Source organism: Chiloscyllium plagiosum, chromosome 16 (assembly GCF_004010195.1).
Source record: "Chiloscyllium plagiosum isolate BGI_BamShark_2017 chromosome 16, ASM401019v2, whole genome shotgun sequence".
Lineage (NCBI taxonomy): Eukaryota > Metazoa > Chordata > Chondrichthyes > Orectolobiformes > Hemiscylliidae > Chiloscyllium > Chiloscyllium plagiosum.
In genome coordinates, this window is record NC_057725.1 from 63,309,737 (window position 1) to 63,329,872 (window position 20,136).

Here is a 20,136-nt window from a genome sequence, read left to right on the forward strand (position 1 = left end):
AGCAAACCCAGCACGGCCACCAGCCCAGAAGCAGCAACTCGCCCCTCAACATGAACTAACATAAGAGTAGGGTGAACAGAATAGAGAATGATCTTGCACAGATGAGTGATTTGAAGCAATGCATACTGATTTACTGTACACTGGTTGTGTACCTTCTTCATTGCCCAAGTTCAACGCAACTGTGTAAATTGGTGTCAACCCATGTACGTACATGAATAAATAGGCAGTGAAATTCTGAAAGCTTGAGTGCTAAAAAAAAATTCAACATGTTACTTATGGAAAAATATTGGGCTAGCAACATATCCCCAACAGAAGAACCTGGGTGTACTGTATTTTGTTTATTTTTAGAAAAGCTTATTCACTCATGGAATATGGGTGTCACTAGGACAGCATTTATTGCCCATTCTGAGCTGCCCAAAAAGTCCATGTCCTTAGATACATTAGAACCACTGCAGGCCACGTCCTTAGGTCGACCCACAATGCCATTAGGGAGTCAGTTCTAGGGCTTTGACCTGTGACACTGAAAGAACAGACATAGTTCCAAGTCAGGATGGTGAGTGGCTTAGAGGGGAACCTCCAGATGGTGGTGTTCCCCATGGATACTTTTCAATATCTTTAATGTTACTGAGGAGGTGAATAACCACAAGTCGATGAACAGAAAACTGAAACTTCTTGATTAGTTTATTTAGCTGAATGTCAGCAAGTATTGACCTGAACTCACTAGACCCATTCCTATCCATCCACTTGGAGCCACTGCATTTTTGTCCCTCCACAGTTACCTCTGGTGTCCCCAAAAGGTCTAAGATTGACGATTTCTGTTTTTCATTAATATTCTGCCCTTGGTATATTTGAAAACACGACATTTACTGACAGCACCCAAACTCACCTCACTATCACCATTCTCACCTCTGAACTGCTTGTATGACAACTAATACTAAATGAGCAGGAATTTCCTGCAACTATATATTTGAAAGAAAGAAGCCATTTGTCTTCACTCTTTACTGCATATGTCCTTTCCTAGCAACCACATTGAACCCCCTCCAAAAACATTTTGTGACAGTGGATAGGATTTTGTATGCCCTTAGATGCCCTGTGGTGTTGATCAATGCATCTGTATTCTCCTTCAACTCTGGTCTCTTACATATTGCTGACTCTTTCCCCATTTAAATTGTCCCTAAAAACTACCTCTAACCAAACTTTTGGTCCTATGTCCTGATGTCTCTCTAATTGGCTTGATATCGAAATCGTGCAGAGATCGTGTTGGGAGTGGGGCTAGTTGGATTGCTGTTCAGAAAAGTTGACAGATTTGATGGGTTTGAATGGCCTCCTGCTTCTTACAGATCTATGATTGTATAATCCTCTGGGTTGTATAATGATCTATGTTGAGTACTTCAAAATGTTGAAGACGTTATTTTATTGTTGTTCATGTGCAATCTGGGGTGTAGTGCACAGTGTATCTTCACAATATAGATCTGTAATGTCTAAAGTAGATAATCTCCAAAATCTGGCCTGATCACTAAAACGGAGCCAAGAGAAGTACTATTTATACAACAGTGCCAGGCACCCCACATAGTTTTGTGTTTAAAAATGGAGCAGAGAGAATTTTAATGAGCATTTTTGAAGTTTTTATATCTAAGGGAATCATTTGAAGCCTGTATCAGATTTGCATACTTCTGAAATAATGTTTTTGAGTAAAATACCAGGCTGAATTACTACTTCACGATATTTAAACCGAAATTTGTGTTCTTTACACAATGTGGATTTTTTTTGGTTTTTGATCTGCTTCTGGTCTGAAATGTTGGACAAGGAGAAATATCAACACCACTCCCAAAAAACTGTTGTAACAAGTATTGTTGTGACTGAAGATGGTGATACCTGAACCAGGTCACTGGAATTGGTCTTAGTTAGAGTTCCCACTTTATATCTTGCTTCATATGTAACAAAGCTATCGGTGTGACACTGAGCTTGGCAGTGCAATCCAAGAATACCACGCATCTGTAGATTAGGATACAAAGCAGTGCTATCTGCCAGCAATTACCAGCAAATCTAAAGTCCCAGAGATTCTGAATGTGAAATACCTAGATTCTGTTGTGTTTGCCATTCCCAGTCTTGGGTATTCAAGGTTCAAGAGCCTTCCTGGTAGTTTGAATTAAACAAAAAAAGGTTTTGTTTTTGCTTGCTTGCTTCTCTGCTTCCTTCACTGACCTCATCTCACCAAATTCAATCTGAAATTGCCCATATCGCTGACAAGCTGGCATGCTGGGGCAGAAAGAAGCCTGAAACTGCATTCATGATGATTTTGCAGATCTGCTGTGGTGGTGTTCGGTTTCCTTGTGATTTGTTTGAACAATGCGATCCTCCCACGGAATAGTCAGGGATGAGTGAGGAGTGGTCTCGACTTTATTTTCGAATAGGCATTTGGGGAGGCAATAGCTTAGTGTTATTATCGCTAAATGATTAATCCTGGAACTCAGTTACTATTCTGGGGACCTGTTATGGCAGGTGATGGAATTTGAATTCAGTAAATTTTTCTTTTAAATCTGGAATTAAGAATCTACTGATGTACACGAAACTGTTGCAAATTTTAAGAAAAACCCATCGGTTTACCAATGTCTTTCAGAGAAGTGAATCTGCCATCCTTACCTGATCTGGCTTACAAAGAATCGAATAGTCATTTATAGTCACTTGAATGTTTTTACAAACATAAGAACAGTGAAAAATAACAGAAGGCATAGCTAAGACAACATCCATCTTAGTTAAGTTTTGGGTTCTAAGTTCAGGAAAAGACTGTACTGCTGCAAGACCACAACATTCCACAGGGAACAATCTCATCGCCGCTCCCAGGAAAGAAAATGTAGCAAAATCCGCTCAAAGGAATCCTGGCTGCCAAATGCCGCGCCAAAACCACCTCATCACCAAAGCCGCTGACCCTTGTGATGGAATCCTGGGCCGTACCACTGAAGCAGACCACCACCGGACAAGGCTGCAATGGCCATGAGGAGTGGCTGCCCAAAACATCCCTGCTCCACCTCACCGACGTCACTTCTGCCGATACCAGCTCCTCGTGCTCACCCCTCCACAAGCCACCATCTCTATGTCACCGCCAGAGTCCGGCTTCGAGTTCACCAGCTGCCGCCATGCCCTGGACCCTGACAAAGCTGAATTCCAAACCTTCTGCCAAAAGATGAGAGAAGAGGAAAGAAAGGCGCACAGAGTGGACAAGCCCTGGGTACAGGAGCCCAGACGCTGCATACTCCAATGCCGCCATCTTGGAGAGACACAGCAATGTAGTTGACTCTCAGTTGCCCACTGAAATGGCCTAGCAAGCCACTCAGTTCAAGGGATGTTAGGGATGGGCAATGAATGCTGGCCAGCCAGCAATGCCCACCTCCCACAATGGTTTAAACTAAGAGCTCTCTTTTAATTAATTGTGTTTTTCCCACCTTTATCCTTTACCATCAGAGGGAGGGAAGTCATCAACAGTAACTGCGTGGGATTTATCCACTGAGATTGATATATCTATATCGATCAATAATTTGAAGAATATAGGTCATGCTGAGCATCCCCAAATTACCAGTTAAAGTAGATGGGGAGGACTAATGGTGCAAACAGTATTCTATGAATGATTGGACCAGGAAAGTACTAAAGAGCAGAGGGATCTTGGTGTGTGTGTGTATATACACAGATCCCTGAAGGTAACAGCACAGGTAGATTATGCTGTTAAGATATCCGGGATACTTGCCTTTATCAGCCCAGGCATGGAATACAACAGCAGGGAGGGTATACTGGAGCAGTTTAAAATGCTGGTAGGTCACCACTGGTCACCATATATCTGGAAGGATGTGATTGTACTAGAGAGGAGATTTACCAGGATGCTGCCTTGGCTGCAAGGTCTGAGCTATGACGAAAGTTGGATAGTTTTGGGCTGTTTTCCTTGGAGCAGTGAACATTGAGTGGGAATTCGATAGAGGTGAAATTTCTCTGTTAGTGGAGGAGTCAAAAATCAAGGGCACAGGTTTAAGGTAAGAGATCGAATGCTAAGACAAGAGTTCAATATATATTTCTACCAGAGGGTGGAGAGAGTCTGGAACTCTAACATCTTCTTCAAACCCGCTCACTCCCACAGTTACCTGGACTGCACCTCCCCCGCCTACTGTAAAAATGCTATCCCTCTGCCTCTGTTGCTTCTGCTCCCAGGAGGACCAGTTCCAACATAGAACACACCAGATGGCCTCCTTCTTTAAAAACCGCAATTTCCTCCCCCACATGGTTGATGATGCCCACCAGTGCATCTCATCCACTTCCCACACCTCTGCCCTCGAACCCCACGCCTCCAACCACAACAAGGACACAACACCCTCCCCTCCCCCCACCCAGTCTAAGGAATGTCCTACGCACAGTAACATGTAGAACTGAAAGTGTTTGGGGATGGAATTTGGAGCCATATGGTTAAGGAGACAGAAGAGACAACCGTTAATAGTGAAGCCAAAGGAAGGAGGAATGTAGAAGAGTCCACTTAAAAGAATAGGAGCAATGATTGGGAAGGGGGAGAAGCAAGTTACATGAATAACCATTTTAAATTTGAGTCATGGGATACCAGGAAACATTATAAATCAGCAAGGAGACTTGGTGTATGATAGGATACAGGCAGCTGAACCTCATGCAGGTCAGGGTATATTGCTAATTTCACTGGCCAAGTAAATGAGAGGTCCAAGCTAATTTTGTAGGGATTTGATTTGAAATCCCAGCACAGCAACAATTCATACATTATCTCTTTTCCCTTCAAGAACAAGCAATTTTTGATCAAGAACATATGACTTCCCCCTCTCCAGTTAATCTGGGTAGAGATTTATTTTCCACTACCTGGTATGTTTGTTTATGTGTGTTGGGTTATTCAGAAGGGTAGATATTTATACTTTCAGTTTTCAAGCTATGCATTTATACTTTTGCCAAATAAGCCCTGCTCATGTTTTAAAACACTAGAAAATGCAAACGATAAATTGTCAAAACCAAACATTTCTGTGTGTATAATGCCAGGCTATTAGAAATTTAAATCTCATACCTTCATTGATCATGTTCCTCTTTGTGAGTTTTAAACTGCAAACTGTGCATTCCCATAAAGCTGTATTTTTCCTTTAATGAAAGTGAACTAAATGTCTAAAACTTGCAACTCAAGTTGTTATCTGTCCTTGTCCCTGTGTACTTTCAATGTACCAATTATTTTTACTCACTATAAGACCCTCTAATGAACATCACTAAAAAAACCCAGGCATACTAAGTTGTGGACCAAATGCAAGTAAATGGGATTAGTATAGTTTGATGTTTGTTGGTCAGCGTAGATATGATGGGCTGAAGGGCCTGTCAAGATTAGAGTGGTGCTGGAAAAGCACAGCAGGTCGGGCAGCATCCGAGGAGCAGGAGCCCTTCTTCAGGAAGGGTCTGTGTCTATGCTGTCTAATTCTATGACTCTTCAATTCCTTTGCTAACAGCATTGTGGGTGTACTTACATAACCTAGATTGCAGACATTTTTGCATTGCCAGCTATTCCAGAACTGCACCAGCTTTTTCCTTGTTTTCCTTTTTTGTAATTCATTCACAGGATGTAAACATTGTTGCCTGGTCAGCACTTATTGCCTGTCCTTATTTGACCTTGAGAAGGCAGTAGTGACCTGGGTTCTTGAGCTGCTGCAGTCCACATGCTATGGGTTGACCCACAATGACCTGAGGGAGGAAATTCAGGATTTCGACCCAGTGATAGTGAAGGAACATCATACATCATACATTTATGATACGAAAGTCGGAGGAGTTGTTGACCCCATCGCCTCATTCCTGATGAAGAGCTTTTGGCCAAAACGTCAATTTTCCTGCTCCTTGGATGCTGCCTGACCTGCTGTGCAATGGACAGCAATGATAACGGAAAATAAAACCAAGAACTTCAGCTGCTAGCGATCTGAATGATATAGGTGATTTGTTTTCTCCAAGTTAAAAGTCACACAACACCAGGTTACAGTCCAACAGGTTTATTTGGAGGCACTAGCTGTTGGAGTGGAAGAAGCAATGCTCCAAAAGCTAGTGCTTCCAAATAAACCTGTTGGACTATAACCTGGTGTTGTGTGATTTTTAACCTTGTAATAATTTAATAACTGTCATAACTTGGATAACCTCCTAGGGATTGGTTATAATTTTACAGAAGTTTAATTGTGAAAAACAAAGTAAAACTGTAACAGCATGTGAGCATGACCAGAAACTACTGAGCATGCTGATTCAGACTCTGATTCCTCCGAAAGAATAGAAATTACATAAATCAAATGGACATTTCTAGCTTTCTGCTCCTAGGTATGAAAGTGGCCAATCCTAGTCAGATTTAATTCAGTAAAGAGTTATTTCTACGTTTTGAGGTTTTGGAAGTATAGAGCTGTTATCAAGGAGGAAGGAATAATGCAGATAAGAATTAGGTTTCCAGACCTCCCATTTAAAGCAAATATTACACATTCAGTAGAAAATGCACAGGATGGAGTAGTAAGCATTCTGCCCACAGGCTTCTGCTAACAGCTTGGTTGTCAACCTGTAGCAAGTGCACAAGAATAAAACCAATTCATTTCCCATCTCTCCCTCCCTTCCATTACTCAATGCTTGCTGCAAAATTTGTGACTGAAGTTGCTCAATCCTGTGTGTGTTCGACTGACTAGCATGAGCATGTTTATTGCCACTTTGTTTTGGTGCAGTCCAATCTGTCCGAGGCAGGCAGAAAACATCAGGAAAATATTGGCCACTTCTCTGTTCTCTGTCCAGTTTCTATTTAGACCTGACTTGCAGTGAACCTTTGTAATACTAGTAAGCAAGTTCAACGGAACTGCCATGCTCTTTTATTCTGTGTCCCTATTAATAAAGCTTAAGATACTGTATTGCTTTATTAACTGTGCGCTCAACCTGTCCTGTCATCTTCAATGATTAATGCATGTACACACTTAGGTTCCTTTGCTCCTGTATCTCCTTCAGAGTTGTACATCTGTATTTTGTATTGTCTGTACATGTTCTTCCTACTGAAATGGATCTATTGACATTTCTTCACTTTGAGCTTCATCTGCCAGCTGACCACTCATTCCACTATGACCAGCTGTGTCCTTCTTTGAAGTTTTACATTGTTTTTCTCTCAGTTCTCAACACTTCCAAGATCCATATCATCAACAAACTTTGAAATTATCCCTGTACAAACATCTCGGTTATTTTACTACTCTTTGTGGGTTACTCAACCAATTCTGCATCCACTGTCACTTTTATTCAATGTATTATAACTTTGATGCAGTGCTGCACAGTAGACTCATTAGCAAACATCTTTTGTAACTCAGTATTTAACATTGCCCTCAAACCTCTCTCTTCGGTTTTCAAAATACTGAGTTAGTTATGATTTTCTCTTAAAAGAAAAACTACTGGCTTTTCTTAACATACATTTATCCCTTTGATTATTCATTTTGTCTGAAGATTGTGTCTAGAATAATCACCTATATCATTCAGATCTCCCGCATCTGCAGTTCTTTGTTTTATTTTACCAATATCATTGATGTCCATTGCACAGCAATAGCATTCCTTAGACTTCCTTTAAGCCTTACCTCCAAATGAGCTTTAAAATCTTTTACTTCCTTGCATCTTCTTTCTCCTTCAATTATTTATAGCTATATTTTTCCTCTTGTTGACCATGACTATTCCCATTTGTTAAATGTTGTCACTGTTGAACTGTCTCCTCTGATACTATCTATCTTTATTAACACCATTCAGCCTCTTCCATACATTCAGTGGTCTCTGACCAGTAGGAACAGCATTCTTCATTGGGATATATGACAGTTTCAGGTGTAGAAGGCCATATGGTCCCTTGAGGCAGCTTCACCATTGGCTACAATGAGGACTACTGAGATTGAGATCATGTTCTACCTCAACTCCGCTGTTCAGTCCAATCTCCTTATTCTTCAGTTCCGAGAGATCAAACATCCACCTGCCTCTTCAGGAACAGAACTACCATAATATTATGGGATAGTGAAGGCCTCAGACTTTTAAACGTCTAAATGTAGAAATTTTTCATGGAAGTCCTCAATGTTATCTGTTATCCTGAGGCTGTGCCCTTGTTCCCTAAATTCTCACACTGAGTGTCTACCCTATCAATAACGTGCCTCTGCAGAATCTTGTATACGTTTAATAAGATCATCTCTCAAGTTGTCCAAACCCCAGTGTACGGTCTGGTGCAGAGTCCTTGGGCTCCCATCAGAGAACAATCCTAACCTCATAACCGGGACAAATCTCATGAGTCTCTATTCAAAGGCAGGAACTCCCAAGTATTGTTTCACCAAAGTGCTACACAACAGCTGCAAGACTTCCCTGTTCTTGTACTTCAGTGCCCTTGTAATAAAGACCAACATGTAATTTGCCTTCCAAATTGCTTGTTGTGCTTGCATACTAACTTTCTGTTCCTTCTACAAGTGCATCCAAGTATCTCTGAACATAAACATTTAAAAGTTACATACTTTCTAAAATAATTTTATTTTTAACTTATTTCTAACAAAGTGAATAAGTTTGTGTCCCTGCATTATATTCCCATCGGACATCCTGTTGCCCACTCTCATAACCCCGGGTCTATAGCTCTTTGTAGTCTGTGTTCTCTTCACTTCTTATGTTTCACCTAACTCTGTGTCATTATCAAACATGGATAAATGCTCTGCCTTTTTATCTAAGTCATAAAGGTCAAACGTTAATTAAGTAGCTGATCCACCTAACCTGCACATCTTTGGACAGCAGGAGGAAGCCAGAGCACACAGTGGAAACTGTGAGACACAGGACACACTCCACATAGTCAGTCATCCAAAGCTAGAATCAAATTAAGGTCCCTGGTGCTATGAGGCAGCAGTGCAAATCACTGTGCCCCACCTATGTCCCATTTATCTCTCTAATTTGCTTTCTATCCATTAACCATTCTTCCTTTCTTATTAATATATTCACCTTACAGACTTAATGAGTCATTATTGTGTGACTAACCTTTCAAGCGGCACTTTATTGACTGCCTTATGAAAATATTTACCGGTTCCCCTGAATCTTAACCACTTGTTACATCATCAAAGACACTGAAATTTGTCAAATGCAACTTTTTCTTAGTAAAGTAATTTTGACTCAGTCTAATCATATTTTAATGCCCTCAATGCATTATTAAAATCTCCTTAAATTTTCCCACGTTACCCTCTTTCATCTTGTTTTCTTTCCTTTTGTCCCAAATGTTCTGACTCCGTTCCAAGGAAGCTGACCACGTCAATGTGTCATCAAACTAATGATGGATGCATTCAGATAATACCTTTGGCTGGCTATTCCAAGATTTAGAGTCATCATTATCGAGTCTGACCCTGTCTTAATCCAAGCATTTTCCCCAAAGACTGGTGTCAGGCTCCCAGGCATCATTTCCTTGCTTTTTCTCTCCCTCCTTCCTGGAATAGCAGAATCACAATTGCTAACTTCCAATTCACTGGGATTATTCTAGCATCTATGAAGTTTTGGAAAATCATTACAAATGTATCCAGCATCTCTGAAGCTCCTATATTTTAGATATAGGATGTATACAGGCTTTTCATGCTTTAAGTTTCTGCAATACATTTTTGACGTTAATTATGTTGAGCTCTTCACTCTAATTGGATCCCTGGCCGCCACTCTCTTTGATATTACACCATCAGCCTGTTCTTTCATATGTAAAAAGTGAATTCAGTGTGAGAAATCAGAGAGGATCTTTAACAAAAAAGTTAGTCCAAAGGTAAGGCAGGTTTCTTTGTTCATTGACTTGACTGGAAAGTTATGGATTTATACTGAATTGTAGTAGGACAGGATCAGACTTAACACTGATCACTCCCAATCTTGGAATGGCCAGCCAAAGGTATTATCTGAATCCATCCATCTATCAGCTTGATGACACATTGCCACAGTCAGCTTCCTTCGAAGGGAGTCAGAACATTTGGGGAAAAAAGAGAAGATAACTGGATGAAAGGGGAAAATGGGTACTTTTCAATAGAACATTGCGTTCTGTCTCTTCCTCCCCCAAACCCCTCAGCGACGTGTACATTCAATAGCTGAGAATTATAGATTTTAACTGAAAGTCAATGCTGTTATATGCCAAAAGCAAGCCACTGTATTGCAGATGCTGAACCTCGGAAATAAGAACAGAAATGCTGTGAATAGTCAGTAGAGTGAAACGGGCTTAGTGTCTCAGATCCATGACCTTACATCAAAATAAGGAAACCTATCAAACTGAAATTGAAGTTGTTTCCTTTGAATGGACTTACCCCTCCTGGTTTAGAATCACCTTGGTCTCTTTGCTTTGAGTTTCAAATCCAGGGAATTGAGAATTGTGGGTGAGTATTGGTAATGAGAGCATTTCCCCCCCCCCCCCCCCCCCCCCCCCCCCCCACCTCCCACCGCTGCTGACCCCAGGTTATGGTAGCCCCAAGTTAATCCTTAAAACCTTGCTGTTTCACCGTAGTTTCATGTCACCCTCTGTCTCAAATATTTGTGCAATTTCCTCTAACAAGGTAGAAGAATCGGCCACGTTCTGGCAAAGCGTTCCTTGTTCTACCAGTTGTCTTAATGTGAAAAAGTTGTTCTTGTATCTTTTCTCTGCTTCAGTAATAAGTTTATACTAATGACCTCTGATCACTGTCTCCCCAGCTGGAGGATTTTTTTAAATCATGCAGTGCAAGAAAACTAAAATAATATTTTAAAGGAAGGAATGAACTTCTCTTAATGCAAAATGTTTAAGGCATTTCAAAGTGCTTACAATCTGTGGTATACCAATGAAATGCAGTCACTGTTTTAATATATGCAGCCAATTCTTGCATTACAAGATCTCAAACAGCAGTGAGATAATTGACTTTTGTTTTAAACTGGTTTAGCAACTGAAAAAAAGACAACAGGGAACTAAAAGAGAGAGTCTTGCCAAAGAAACATCAACTGGCCCTCTTTTGTTGATTTCCCCCCCCCCCCCCCTCATAATTTCTGTAATAATTTTCTGGAAAATAAAATCACCTGGACTCCCACAGAGGAAGTGGTCTTGTAATTCATGGAGCACAGTAGTTGCATTTGATACAGTGCCACACATTAGATCTTAGCAAAATTAAAATCCATGGAATGAGACAGTAATAACATGGATTGAAACATGGCTTGGAGAAAGTGAGGACTGCAGTTGCTGGAGATCAGAGTCAAAGAGTGCTGTAAAAGCACAGCAGGTCAGGCAGCATCCAAGGAGCAGAAGAATCAATGTTTCAGGCATAAGCCCTTCAGGCTGAAAGGCTTATGCCAGAAATGTTAACTCTCCTGCTCCTTGGATATAAAATTGGCTCCAGTGATAAGAAATGGTTATTAGTTGTTTTTCAGGCTGGGGGAAGGTTTGTAATGGTGTTCCCCAAGAGTCAGTGCTCGGACCCTCGCTTTTCCTGATACATATGTTAAAGATCTATACCTTGGAATACAGGGTACACTAACTTTTGCAGTTGATTTAGAACTTGGATGCATTGGTGGACTGGGGAAGGAGATGCCAAGTGAGGGTGATTTTGGTCGGAAGGACATGGAAGAGGAGCAAGGGACTTGGGTACATAGGCATAAGTCATTAAAATGTGGCAGGACAGGTTGAGGGAGCAGTACAGAGTGTCTTACGCTTTATTAATAGGTGCCTAGAGTACTAGAGCAAGAAGGTCATATTGAACTTGTATGAGATACTAGCTTGGCCTCCTCTGGAATGAGATATGTCCAGTCCTGGGTACCACACATGAGGGTTAGGAAGGCATTGAAGAGATTGCTTAAGAGGCTGAAGAGAACGCTTCCAAGGATGAAGAATTTCTCATGCCAATAGATTGGAGAAGCTGGAACTGTTCTCCTTTGGAAGAAGTGGAGAGGAAATATGATTAAGTATTCAAACTCATGAATGGTCTGGACAGAGTAAATAGGGAAGAATGTCCCCACTCCTGAAAGGATCAGGAACGGTTTGGCACAGATTTAAAGTAATTGCTACAAGAAACCAGAGTGATAACGAGGAATAACTCATTTACACAGCAAGTGGTTAGTGTCTGGAATGCACTAGCTGAGTGTGTGGTGGATGCAGTTTCACTCAAGACCTTCAAAAGGAAGCTAGATGGTTATTTGAAAAGAAGCATTTGGCAGGGCTACCAGGTGAAAGCACTGGGTGAGATGCTCATTTGAAGAGACAGCGCAGACATGATGTGCTGAATGGTCTCCTATGTGCTGTAATAATTGTGCCTCACTAGCACCTCCTGTAGGGCAGTTATGGATTGCTGATAAGTGCTGGGCCTGTCAACAATGCCTCCATCCTGTGAATAAATGAAAGGTTCTGCTGTGAGGTTTTGAATGGTGGTTGGAGCTTTGAGCAGTACTCTGGTTTACCTGTGTCACTGCTTCATGTCAATATACATTAGTTGAAATGGTAGAAAATTTGATGATTATACCAGATGTTCCTCCTTGTAAAAACAAACTTACCGTTAACTGAAAAGAAAACTGGAAATGCCAGAAAAAAGTCAGCAGATCAAGTGGTAATTGGGGAGAGAGAACCAGTTATCTTTTCAAAGTTGGTATAAAGTAAAAATGTTATAGGTTTTAAGCAATTACAGAGGCAGTGAAAGCAAGGTGGGAAAGATATAACAAAGGGAAAAATCTTTGATAAGCTGGAAGGCTGGAGAGACAAAATGACAAAAAGGATCATTACCATCACTGCATCCCCCAATATCAACATCCTGTGGGTTACCATTGACCAGAAACTGAATTGAACCAGTCATAAATAGTATAACTGCTAGAGTAAGTCAAAGGCTGGGAATTCTGCTTACCTCCTGATTTCCTGCAGTCTGCACATTCATCTACAAAGCACAAGTCAGGAGTGTAATAGAATTCTCCACACTTGCCTGGATGAGTGCAGCTCCATCAACACTAAGGAAGTTTACCACCATCCAGGACAGAGCAGCCACTTGATTGGTGCCTCACCTACAGCATTTAACTTCCAGTCCCTTCACCACCAATGTACAATGGCAGTAGTGTGTACCGTCCACAGTATGCACAGCAAGAATGCATCAACACTGCTTTGACAACATCTGGCAAACCTGGGATCTTACTACCTAGAAGGACGAGGTCCGCGGATGCAAGTTTACTCCACCTCCTGAAAGTTCCCCTCCAAGGCCCACCCTAGCCTGACTAACTACAGTACTGTATATTGTTGCTGTGTCAAACTACTGGAACCCTCGCCCTGACAGTATTGTGGGTGTGCCTACACTGAGGGGATTGCAGCGATTCAAGAAGGTGACTCCTCACCATCGAGGCAAATTGTTTTTCATTCACTCATGGGGCATGGACATTACCAGCTGGGCCTTCTCTTACTAACAATTCACAGTCAAGGAAGAGCAACAAATGCTGACCTAGCCAATGGCATCCACTTTCCTTGACATTATTATTTTAAAAAGCCATTGAGTTTAGAACTCACCACAAAAACCATGGTTTTCCTACAAACCCAATTACCGCTTCATTTCCCTTCAAACCGAACAGACCTCCACGTGACTCCTTTGTGCATCCTCACCTGGCAAAATCCAGACTTTCTCCTGTGCAATCTCAGTTCTGACTGAGGTCTGGTATGATGCATTCTGAGTTCAATAAAATTGCAAAGCAACGTTTTCATAACATTCAAAACTCAGAATTTCGCATCCGTTGTTCCCTCTCTTGTCTTCACACAGCAGCATCTTGTGTAATTCTGTTAAGGCCTTTGCAATATTGGCAGCAGAGTCAGGCTAGCCCACACAAATCAGAATAGCCAGTATCAATCTCTTCAGACATCTTAGCCGAGTCCTTCTGCCAATCCCCCATTACTGTATCCAAACTAATTGCCGTTACCATGGACACAACATTCTTATGTAGATTATCTCTTGGCAGATTAATTTAGTAGCTCTGGGTGTTCCTGGATGAGATTTCAAAGCTGTTGACTTAACTTTAAAATGGAGAAGTTTTCCAGAAACTGAGTTGACAGTGAGGTAGAAGTGTTGATCTCCGACCCTCAGTGATCACTCAAATCATGAGAAAGTGGGAAGATATCTTAAAATTTTAAACAACAACATGTGAAATGGTTCATAATATATAATAACTAGTTTGCATTATCTTTCATTGATTTTAAAATTCAGATACACAAAATAAAACACTACCTGCGTCAGATGGAGTTAATGGGGACTGATGACTGCTTTCCTGACTGTGGGCCACAATCCATTCACGATGTGTGCATTTAAAGGGAAAGGCATGAACACTAGAATAGGAGACTCAGCATCAGGGTCTCGCTGGACATCATAAGATGTACTGGGGCAGGTATTACATTGTGGGGACTTTTAAGGGCCCAGTGATATACTGGGACAGGAGTTCCATTAAATGGTCTGCCTAAGTTGAGAGACACACTGGGGCAGATGTTCGCTATAACGCTGGCTGATCACGAGGAATTTTTGCTCCAGTAATCTCTCTATGTCAGGCCTGGTTAGCTGGAGAAATAGATGCTGGAATGAGTTTTCCTTTTGGGAGATGAAAGCACTGTCAGCTAAATTACTGAGAAACACTTCATACGTGGCTGTCAGACCCAAAAGGCAGGCCTTGATTGATACTTAAGCATCAAGAACATGTCGAGGCATCTTGGCACCACAGCAGTTAACTGTTTTTGTTGAATCATGTGCCTTCCACAATATGAGCAGGACATGAATGTTTGTTTGCAGCCCCAGATATATTGCTGCTTGTCATTATCGGTTTCTGCATTTCTGTAGCCTGTTCAAAAAGGCTTGCTAATCTGACATGGAATGTAGATTTGTGCACTAATCCTTTGTAAGAGAGACTTCAGTTCATTGCTTTGTGTGTTACTGGATGGACTACGGTCAATTAAATGAACCTTTTCCCCACCCAGCGCTATAAACATCATGAGTTCACTATAGTTAGATTGCTGAACAATTGGGTGTCTTACTGAACAAATGAATATTTACTTCTCTCAGCCACAAAAAGAGTGACTTAGGATTTAGTGTTAGTGAATTACATAATGTCTCTAAACCAGTGTGTGAATCATCTCACCAACAGACAATGGCAGGCATATTGTTCAGATTTCTCAATAGGAAGTGCCATTCAGGTATTTACAAACTTTGGGAAAGGAAAATACCTAATGAAAATCTAATGCGTAATGTTCAGTGACATTGGACAGCAGAAGACCGAACCCAATTCCAGGTGGCATTTGAGATAACTTAAAATACTTTCTCTGAGTTAAGAAATATAGCAGTTGGTCATCTTTGAAGGTTAGATTGGCAGCTTAATGAAAGAACATTGGAATATGGGTTTAATGTGGTGTGGTTACAGTGCATCATGGACTGGCAATAGACAATAGGTGCAGAAGTGGGCCATTCAGCCCTTTGAGCTAGCACCACCATTCATTATGATCATGGCTGATCATCCACAATCAGTGTCTTGTTCCTGCCTTATCCCTATAGCCCTTGATTCCACTATCGTTAAGAGCTCTATCCATCTCTTTCTTGAAAGTATTCAGAGACTTGGCCTCCACTGCCTTCTGGGGCAGAGCATTCCATATATCCACCACTCTCTGGGTGAAGAAGTTTCTCCTCAACTCTGTTCTAAATAGCCTACCCCTTATTTTTAAACTGTGTCCTCTAGTTCAGTGGAAATATGCTTCCTGCCTCCAGAGTGTCCAATCCTTTAATAATCTTACACATCTCAATCAGATCCCTCTCATCCTTCTAAACTCAAGTGTACACAAGCTCAGTTGCTTCAATCTTTCAATATATAATAGTACCACCGGCAATTGACCTTGTGAACCTACGCTGCACTCCCTCAATAGCCAGAATATCCTTCCTCAAATTTGGATACCAAAACTGCACACAGTACTCCAGGTGCAGTCTCACCAGGGCCTTGTACAGTTGCAGAAGGACCTCTTTGCTCCGATACTCAATTCCTGTTGTTATGCAATCAGTACTAACTCCTTAAACCCAAGCAGCAGCCTTCTCTCACTGCAGTGAGCTTCCACAAGCTGCTTTGACATACAGTAGTCAAGGGGATAAGATGTTAGGGTGAATTGGAATCTAATGTAAATAGAAGTTGCCAAATGTCCAGCAACAGGCTCTTTAAAAGGCTAGATAAAGGTGAAAATTGGCAAACAGTGAATAGCAGTAAGCTCCATGATTCAGTTGTCTCTAAAGCCATCATGAGACTAGAGGGTGGCCACGGGGATCACATTTTAAAAACAACAAAGAACTGCTCAGCCTAGTGGTGTTACTGCGGGATTGTTAATCCCAAGATCCAGGTAATGTTCTGGGGACCTGGTTTCGAATCCTGCTATGGGAAATGGTGGAATTTGATTTCAGTTTTTAAAAGTCTGGAATGAAGAGTCCAATGATGACCATGAATCTATTCACTAATATCCTTTAGGGAAGGAAACTGCTATCCTTACCTGGTCTGACTGACATGTGATTCTAGATCCACAGCAATGTGGTTGACTCTTAACTGCCCTCTGGGCACTTAGGCATGGGCAATATATATTGGCCTAGTCAGTGATGATCACATCCTGTGCATGAATTACAAAAAAAAGTTCAATCACCAATTGGGTTCTTCGTTGTACAGGATTCTACTTTGAGAACTGCAAACACAATATGCATGTTGTTTCTGTGGAGTGGAAGAGGTGAATTTGTATATGTTGCAGCTGGCAGAATGTCAATGAAAGGCAATGAGACACCAGGTTGTTGGCAGAGTGCACAAAGAAAATTCCCCAGTAAGTGGAGGGGGAGCTGGAAGATGTGCGTGGTGGTGATCAGAGGCTGGAATGGCTAAATCTTGTAGGGAGGGTACAGAGATTGAAGCTGAGGGCAGAGCCTCACTACCTGTGTAAGTGGAAAGGCAGCAAATAGCATAGATAAGATTGAGACTCCCCTCAAGAGCAACGTGAGGACTATCTTAGTTTATGAAATGGGAGGCCATTTTAGAAACTTTGGTGATGACAGTGGAGAAACTGAATGAAGCAATGGCAACTTTGTTTCTTTCTATACTTCCTCCTGTAATCGACTGTGGCAGTAGGGCCCAATGGGCTTGTATAGATATCTCAGAAATATCCAAGCAACGGTGATTATAATGAATGAGTCCAAAGAGAGAGGGAAGAAATAGACCACAAAGATGGTAAGTGGAAATGGGAAACATGATCAATGAGATTCTCCTGGTTGTGACAAGCAAGAGATAGCATCAACATATCAATGTAGTGGAGAAAAGATCAGTATAACAATGAGTTCTGTATATCCTACCAAAACCAGATATAATTAGAGATTATACAGATATTCATAGAATAATTTTTATGAGGGAAGTAAGTGGAGGTGGAAGAGAAGCTGTCAAGGTCCAAACAAGCTCATCAAAGCAGAGGAATAGTAAGTTGCTTTTCAGTGAAGGTGTAGCGAACCCAGCAACCATTCCGCCCAACACACGGTTCCAGTACGTTGCAATGACAAAATAAAAAGGAGACATAAAATGGAGTGGTCGAAACAGCACAGAGCTCCTGAAGCATCACCATTGTAGGCTTGGAGTGTCTGGACCAAGTGTATAGTGTTGAGGTGAGAGGATGCAGTGGGACAGGTTTCCTGTTGCTTTATCTAAGAGACAGAGGGACGTTGTGTGGGCTGTAGGATTCCATTGGGATAGGAGGCATTGGTTGTGGGTGAGTTTCAAGAAAAAGTGATGATATACAACAAGACAGAATCTGGGAAATGATAGAGTTGCAAAGAGGTAGGGATGGGAATCATACAGTTGATCATATAGGCGGTTCCATCACACAGCCTTGTCACATGTTTGTGGATGATGGATTGGAGCTGAAAGAGACAATTCGGCAGGGTGAGTGAGCTAAGGAATCACTCCCACCTGGCCATGAATCTGACCATAAATATTTGTGAGGCCATTGTGTAACATTTCACTCCGGTTCATTTTGCTAAAGTATGAACTGGTGTGATCTGGATCTTATAGATAAAAATGGGAATATCTTAGCAAGATCTTTCAAAGTATCAATTTTATTTTCCATTCTGTTTCTAAACAGCATGCTAACAATTGAATATCACCCTCCAATTAGTTCCTTTGCTACTTGCTATCTAACTGATTTTAATTTAGTCCGTTCTGTTAGTTCAAATTGTGTTTGCGAGAAGTTTGTGATGTTACTGAGAATAGAGAGAAACAATTTGCTCTTTGTTTGCTACGGAATTCTCTCTCCAGCACATACTTCACAGTCAAATTACTGCAGAATGAATTAACAGTCATGTTTATCATTCCATTCCAGACACTTGCAAAGAAAGCAAAAGCAGGAAAACTGCGACCGGAGGAATATCAGGGAGGATCGTTCAGGTAAAACACCAGTATTTTGACCTCAGTCATTCCACCTTTATTTGTATTTATTAAAACACTGGGAGTCTGCAGTTGTGTTGAGTTTGGGCATGTTTGGTTTTCCTGGAACCTTTTTCTTGCAGTTTTGTTCTCAGTTCTTTATTGACTGTGTACCCACATTGTGAGTAGTAAGCGATTCCATGGCCTGTAAAAAACTCAGTAAAATCAAACAGCCTGTCCAGCATACTTTGCATGTACCACGAGTTGTCTGGGTGATTACTGCTTGGTAATTGACCAGTAAAGGTATCCTGCATGGTCATGCTGCCAGCTCCCCTTAGACTCCTAGAGAAATAAAGCTTGTTGAGGCTAGCACAACCATTGCCAAAGAAAGTGAGGTGCACACAATATAAAATACGTACCACATTTCACCCTCTGAATGTTTTCTAATGAAGTAGGCACTTAGTTAAAACCTCCTTGAAACCAGGGGCATGAGGGAAGGATATCTAAATACATTGACATTGCTTAGAAAATATTTTAGACTCACATTGTCCATATTATCAACCATGAATTACATCTCAGCCAGTCTGCAGATTTCACACGCTGATCACAGATTCGCGGAGGGGAGGGGGGAGAGAGGTGGACACAGTGAGAGAGGAGGGAAGGGAGGAGATGGGCAGGGAGACGTGGAGGGGGAATAAGCAGAGAGGAAAAGGGCAGTGGGTGCTGGCTGAGACACAGGCAGGGGAAAGGGCAGGAGGAGATTGGAGGGGGTGGGTAGAAGGGGAGAGGTGGGTGAAAGGGAAAGGAGGGATACAGGCAGAGAGGGAGGAAGGGAGAGGGGTGGTCAGAGAGGTGGTCACCCCCACCCACTGCAGATCTGACACATCCCGACCCCACCCATCTCACACCAGGTCTGAGCTCCCCAGCCAAATGAGACGTGAGCACTCCTTTTTTTCTCCCAACCCCCAAACACAAACACACACACACTCACACTCACTTACCCTTCACCCACTCTTGACATCCACCCTTCCTGACATCCACCCTTCCCACCCCCTCAACACAACATGCGCTTTCACCCAACCTCCCATCCATGGACATCATTTACATTTCTCGTTGCCATGGAAAGGCTGCCATCATCATCAAAGACCCCTTCCCATGCCAGTAATGCTCTCCTATAATCTCTTCCGTCAGGCAGAAGATACAGAAGCTTGAACACACACACCGACAGGTTCAAAAATAGCTTCTTCCCTGCCGTTGTTAGACTACTGAATGGACTCTCCAACTTTAACTTTAAATAATGCTGATTTTGCTAATGTTGATCTTGCCTCACATGCATGTCCTGTGCTGCATAACCTGTATCCCTCACTTTGACCCAGTTTTTATCACTCTATAGTCTAACTGTATGTCCTTGTTTACTATGATCTGCCTGTACTGCTTGCACACAAAGCTCTTCACTGTACTTAGGTACATGTGACAATGAACGAGTATAAGAGGTATAGTTAGTAAGTTTGCAGATGACATCAAAATTGGAGGTGTAGTGGACAGCGAAGAGGGTTACCTCAGATTCCAACAGGATCTTGACCAGATGGGCCAATGGGCTGAGAAGTGGCAGATGGAGTTTAATTCAGATAAATGCGAGGTGCTGCATTTTGGGAAAGCTAATCTTAGCAGGACTTATACACTTAATGGTAAGGTCCTAGGGAGTGTTGCTGAACAAAGAGACCTTGGAGTGCGGGTTCA

General features: G+C 41.8%; 2 protein-coding genes across 7 annotated transcripts in view; both read left to right on the forward strand.

Moving 5' to 3' along the window:
* LOC122557968 (excitatory amino acid transporter 2-like) overlaps positions 1 to 20,136 on the forward strand; it is a 510,588-nt gene that overhangs the window by 374,852 nt on the left and 115,600 nt on the right. The window lies entirely within an intron of this gene.
* The window catches only part of pdhx (pyruvate dehydrogenase complex component X), a 206,131-nt gene that overhangs the window by 183,964 nt on the left and 2,031 nt on the right, over positions 1 to 20,136 (forward strand). For all 4 annotated transcript variants that reach the window (XM_043706270.1, XM_043706268.1, XM_043706269.1 and 1 more), the window contains one exon: positions 18,353 to 18,417. In XM_043706270.1, coding sequence (XP_043562205.1) covers positions 18,353 to 18,417 — 65 coding nt within the window. The remainder of the gene's footprint in view (positions 1 to 18,352; positions 18,418 to 20,136) is intronic.